Below are 6,077 nucleotides of genomic sequence, written 5' to 3'. Positions count from 1 at the left end.
ATCAGCCCAGATCAGCATCCAGATATATCCCCCTGTGGAGTCTAGATACTGGTGGTGCTGGTGATCTCCTTCTGAGACTCATGATGAGACTCTTCCGACTGAAGAATCGGATAGGTCTGCAATGACCGGGAGGAGAAGGGGAGGAGGAGGGTGCGAGCCTGACAGCAGCGGTGTTTGAGAGGCTGAATGAGACAGAAGAAAGTATATTTAAGGAAACCGCCTCCAAGCAATTGGCTTACGACGGGGGTGAGAAGCAATGTGATAGGCTTGAGGTGTGTGGGGTGAGAGGTGATGAGAGCAGTGATGTGACACTATGCTATTGGTTAACAGAGACTGGGCGGCAACCAGCTGATTGTTCATTGAAACCCGGAAATTAACAGCTTATTATGATCTTGTGAGTAGATTGAAGAGTGGAGATATAAAGTTAATTAAGGAAGTGTAAATGGATATTATAGTCTTCCTGGCTTGAACTTACGTTAAGAACTACATTAGTCTCATCTAGTGTCCTCTAGAGCAGGGGTTCCCAACCCAAGGACCGGTAGATACATGGACAAAAAAGTGGCGGACCGGTTGTCAATTTTAATGGTTTTAGTTACATATATATTTACTCACCAGGTGGCGACAAAGCGTAAATAACAGCCTTTTGTGTTGTACTGTATGTAGCCTATACAGTATTTATGTTTTTGTTTTAACTACATACATAAATAAACGTCAACTTGAAACTATGTTTCAACTACCATACACAGCCTATAATATTATAGCCTATGTTTATAAAAAAATATATATATATATATATTTTTTCTTTTCCCTCTCAAAAATCTGAGGGGGCAATCGCCCCCTCAGTTACAATGGGCATGACGCTTCTGGCCATGGATATTACTGTGCGTATTTACGCACAGCTCTCCTCTGCCGATCTCACACTCTCTCCCCCTCTCTTTCTCTCTCCCTCTCTAGCGCGTCTCTATCTCTCTCCCTCTCTCTCGCGCGTCAGACAGGCACAAAGACCGATGGAAAAAAAGTTGTTATATCTAGTTTTGAGCCCCTGTCATTCAGAGGCTGTTGAGCCACATGTGAAATCTCCCAGCATGCATTGAGGCTAATACATTTCGACAAGAAATATCAACGAAATCAGCCTAAATTGCCTAAAGTGGTAAATAGAAATCATGTTTATCTTCACACAACATGCAATTCTCGATAGAAATAATGTTTATGTTCACACAACATGCAATTCTCGATAGAAATAATGTTTATGTTCACACAACATGCAATTCTCGAACATTTCAATATTGGCCAAAATAAAACATAGAAATCCAAACACAACCCTATGTGAAACATATATGTAATTCCTTAGGAGCTGGGTTCGATCTAGACTCAGTGGATTATTAGTCATACTGTAGAGAAAGACCTTTTGCTATGTGTATTCCTTGTGTGTGATCTGTTTTCCTCCCACCTGTTGCCTATGTGCCCTCGTTAGTCTGCCCCATTACCTGAGTTCTCCCCACCAATCAGTTCTCCCGTTTTGCCCTCTGTGTTCCTGCCTTCCTCAGCTGTCCCTCATGTTTCATTAGTTACCTCTGTCTATATATTGTCTCAGTCATTGTCTACCCTGTCTCGTATAGTATGTCATTGCTGTCTCTGAATTTCTTGTTTCAAGTTTAGCCTAGCCTAATGCTAGTGGTTTTGTTCTTTTGTATTTAAAGTTTCAGTAAAGACTTTTTGTTGCTCCTAAAAAACCTTGCCTGCTGCCTCTGTTCTTCATTTGGGTCCACACACCTGTACATTCCTGACAATACTAGGATGAAAATGGCGACGACTGACATCAAAACCGACGTCATACATCTTGACTGATGTCATACATCTTGACTGACGTCATACTTGACTGACGACACGGGCTGATCAGATATGATTATGGAGGTTGGTCTACGTGGGTTGAATTCAGTCTGCGACTACACGTGATTACATTTAGATTTATTCTTTCGCGTTTTCTGTGCATCATTACTTTGTATGCCTCCGGCGGCGATAGCCAGGCCGGAGGCATTATGGATCCAGGTTGTCCGTCCGATGTTCGTTAACGCGATATCTCAGGAATGCCGACGAAATTTCATCAAAATTGAATTGATTAGATTTTGGTGGTCAAAGGTCAAGGTCACTGTGACCTCTCGAACGCCATTTTCAAGCTTGTTAACGCGATATCTCAATGCCTTGACGGAGTTTCATCAAATTTGCCTCAAACATCAACTTGGACTCAAGGATGAACTGATTAGATTTTCGTGGTCAAAGGTCAAGGTCACTGTGACCTCACGAATGCCATTCCCAACTTCGTTAAAGCGATATCTCAAGAACGGCTTGATGGAATTTCTTCCAATTTGGCTCAAACATCGACTTGGGCGCAAGGATGAACAGATTACATTTTGGTGGTCAAAGGTCAAAGATCAAGGTCACTGTGACCTCTCCAATGCCATTTTCAAGCTTGTTTTGATAATCAATCAAAATCTCAGTAACGCCTTGATGGAATTTCTTCACATTTGCCTCAAACGTCAATGTCTGGACAGACATGGATGTCGACTTCTCACTTTATTTTTTTAGTTATGTAGTGAGTTATGTTTTATTAATGTTAGCATTTCAATCATGAGAGACCAGTGGGCAAATAGCATGGCAACTAGTTTTGGTATAATGACTCCGTGGTAAGATGCCCCTCTTCTTGTGGTAAGAGAGGAGGGCATCTGCTCAGCCTAGACTAGAGAATCCCCCCACCCCTGTAGGGAATTCCTCAGGAGTCAAGACGTTGGTAGTGGACTAGGGAGGTGGGTGGGGCGAAACACAGCTTCAGAGGATATGATCAGCCCAGGTACAGCAACCACTGTGGTAAAAAAAAGGGAGAGGATGATGCGATGCACTGATCATGGCTATATGAAGTGCCACATCATAGGCTTGTCAGCGACGTCATAACATACGTCATACTGACAGGGGCTGATTGGCTGTTGAGGATGGGGTGATGAGTCAGGAGACGCACGTCATAACAGACGTCACACTTAAATTACAATTGACTTATGTTCAGAGCTGATGTCTTTGTGGAAATTAATTAATTGATTGGATTTATATAGCGCCAAAGGCACTCAAAGCGGTTCACATATCAGGGGAGGGAGGGGGAGGGAACTCAACTCATCCACCACCGATGTGTGGCACCCACCTGGGGATGCACGGCAGCCAGTTTGCACCAGAACGCTCACCACACATCAGCTATCACGTGGAGAGTTGAGGGTTGAATGTGCCAATCAAGCAACAAGGGATGATTAGGTGGCCATGATTGAAAGAAGGCCTGTGTGGGAACTTAGCCAGGGCACCGGGGCTCCACCCCTAATCTTGTGAAGAGTGCCGATGGGATCTTTAATGACCACAGAGAGTCAGGACCTCTGTTTAACGTCTCATCCGAAGGACGGAGGTGGTATGAGGTAACATGACTGGTCCTCATCTTGAAACTAGGTTGAGGCCATCATTAATACAGGATCTGTTAGTATTGAGTGGATCAAGATGAACAGAAGAAGAATGTCAGATGGGGTTTGGGATTTCAGACCATTCCTTAGTTTCTTCAAAATGAAAGATAGACCATAGAGCATATAGCCCTACTTATAGAATCTATAAATTGAATGTTTAATATTGTTTTATTGACACATTTAACCAGAGACATCATCTCATTACTGTTGACAACTTCTGTTCATTACATTTTTTTCTTGGTCTTTCAGTTGTAAAGAGACACTCAAGACTTTATTGATTGGTTTTTATTCAGTAGTCAATATAAACATACAGGGAAAATACAATAATGACTTATTTACACTGTGGTCCTAAGGATATAAGGACAAGTCACAGACACAGACACCAAATCACAGCAATAAAGACAGCCACCATGTCAAGTGTGTGTCCATTATATTGTGGAGGACAACAGATAGCACGGGAGCTGTCATAAGACATGAAGGCTAAGTGACAAAACTGTCAAGTTTCCTGGAATGAAGGATGACATTATAGATTCATGATAGGGAAAATACAGGAAGGCAAAAAAATAAACATGAAATTATGTTGTATTTATTTACACTGCCTACACTCACCCTGCAAAACAAGAAAAAAAGCAACAAAAAAAAGACTACTCAACATAATCATATTATTTTTAAATACCATGAATTTACTGAACTTTTATTTCACCAGATCTCAACCCAAATAAAGTAAATGATAGTGGGCCACTGGCACCATCGGGATACTTTTTTCATTATTTTTCTTTTTTTGTGAAATCAACACACTATAAATAACTAAAATATTATTTGTATTTACATATTTGGTTTCCGGTACTCTTCCAGACTTATTGCACCTACTCAGGAACCCTGGAACGAGCCAGTATGTAACAATAGACCAGACTTTTACATATGTTTCGTATTTTGGAGAGTCCCATTCCATACATGATAGGATTTAAAAGCATTAAAACATTCATCCATATCTGAGCATACACTTGAAAAAACTCTTTCAACACACGGGGCCAACTGCTCTTGTCAATTCTACGGGTCACTATTAAGAAGAGGCAGGCAAAGGCAAAGCACAGAAGGGAAACAAGCTGAGGAGTGCAGGTGCTAACAGCTTTTTGTCTGGTCTCTTTTGAACCAACAAAACAAATCTGAAGAATCTTCATGTAAGAAAAAAGGATTGGAATTAGAGGGACTACGACACTTAGAACAATGCTAAAGAGTCCATAAATGTTATTTACTCTGGTGTCAGCGCGTGAGCATGCCAGCTTGATGATGGCATAGTTGGCACACCTCCAATTATTTATGTAGTTTCCACACAGTGTCAAACGCCGGCTCAAGGATAAGCTGATCAGGTGTGTGAGAAAAACGTAAATCCATGTCACAACAATAAAGACAGCCACCTTGTTAGATGTCATGCGTGTATTATATTGTAGAGGATGACAGATAGCAAGGTATCGATCATAAGCCATGAGGGCTAAAGTGAGAAATTGAATACTTGCATATGAATATACACAGATCATCTGCAAATAACAAAATGGGACAGAAACTGTGTGATTGTCAGAGATTAGCTGAACCAGAGAGAGTGGAAAGGTCCCTGCAGTCCCAAGCAGTTCATTTACAAACATGCTGCACAGAAAAAGATACATAGGTTCATGTAAGCTTCTATTCATAGAAATAACCACAATCAGTGCTGTGTTGGAAAAAAGAACTGCAATGTACAACAATGCTATTATTGTAAAATACAAGTATTTCAAAGGTCCAAGATGCGCATAAGCCCCAAGAATGAAATAAGATACAGTAAAATTGGCCATTATCCTTGGATTAGCTCACAAGACAATTAGTATGCACACGATGAAATAATTTGACTTAATGCTTTAGAAATGACCATCAAGTGTAAAGAAGATTAACAAACATGAGAAGCAACCCAAATTTACAATGCACTCCCCATTTATCTACCCACACAGAAGATCCAGGAACCTACAAAGAAAGAAAGAAAGTTATGAATGACACAACTTGGAATTAGAGGGACTAAGAGGGTTAGACCAGTGCCAACGAGTCCCTAAATGTGATTTACTCTGGTGTCAGAGGCTGAGCATGCCAGACTGATGATGGCATAGTTATTGGCACAATACCAATAGCCGATGTCGTTTCCACAGAGTGTCAAACGCCTGCTCAAGTGATCGGGACTTTGAGAAAAGTGTACGACCATGTCACAACAACAAAGACAGCCTTGTTAGATGTCATGTGTGGATTATATTGTAGAGGATGACAGATAGCAAGGTATCGGTCATAAGACATGAGGGCTAAAGTGAGAAATTGCCTTCTTCCATATACAGAACATCTGCAGAAAACAATGTGGGACAGAAATTGTGTGTCAGAGATGATCTGAATCAGAGTGAATGGAAAAGTACCTGCAGAAAGATACAGTTCATTTACAAACAGGCTGCACAGAAAAAGATATATAGGTTCATTCATACAAATAATCACAATGAGTGCTGTGTTGGAAAAAACAAGTGCAATGTACAACAATGCTATCATAAAATACAAGTATTTCAAAGGTCCAAA

General features: G+C 40.9%; 1 protein-coding gene across 1 annotated transcript; it reads right to left on the bottom strand.

The window, feature by feature from the left end:
- Positions 1-3,825: 3,825 nt before the first annotated feature.
- LOC310791746 (olfactory receptor 10A6-like) lies at positions 3,826-5,323 on the bottom strand (the record flags this gene model as incomplete). The annotated part of the gene is made up of 2 exons (XM_083653403.1): positions 3,826-3,842; positions 4,531-5,323. 2 exons carry the CDS (start codon positions 5,321-5,323, stop codon positions 3,826-3,828), a joined length of 810 nt encoding a protein of 269 aa, XP_083509529.1.
- Positions 5,324-6,077: the final 754 nt, after the last annotated feature.

The sequence above is a fragment of the Poromitra crassiceps genome (genome assembly GCF_964638095.1).
Source record: "Poromitra crassiceps genome assembly, chromosome: 2".
In the NCBI taxonomy this organism is placed as follows: domain Eukaryota; kingdom Metazoa; phylum Chordata; class Actinopteri; order Beryciformes; family Melamphaidae; genus Poromitra; species Poromitra crassiceps.
The sequence above is the reverse complement of the archived record's forward strand: the minus strand, read 5'-3'. Positions and strand labels throughout refer to the sequence as shown.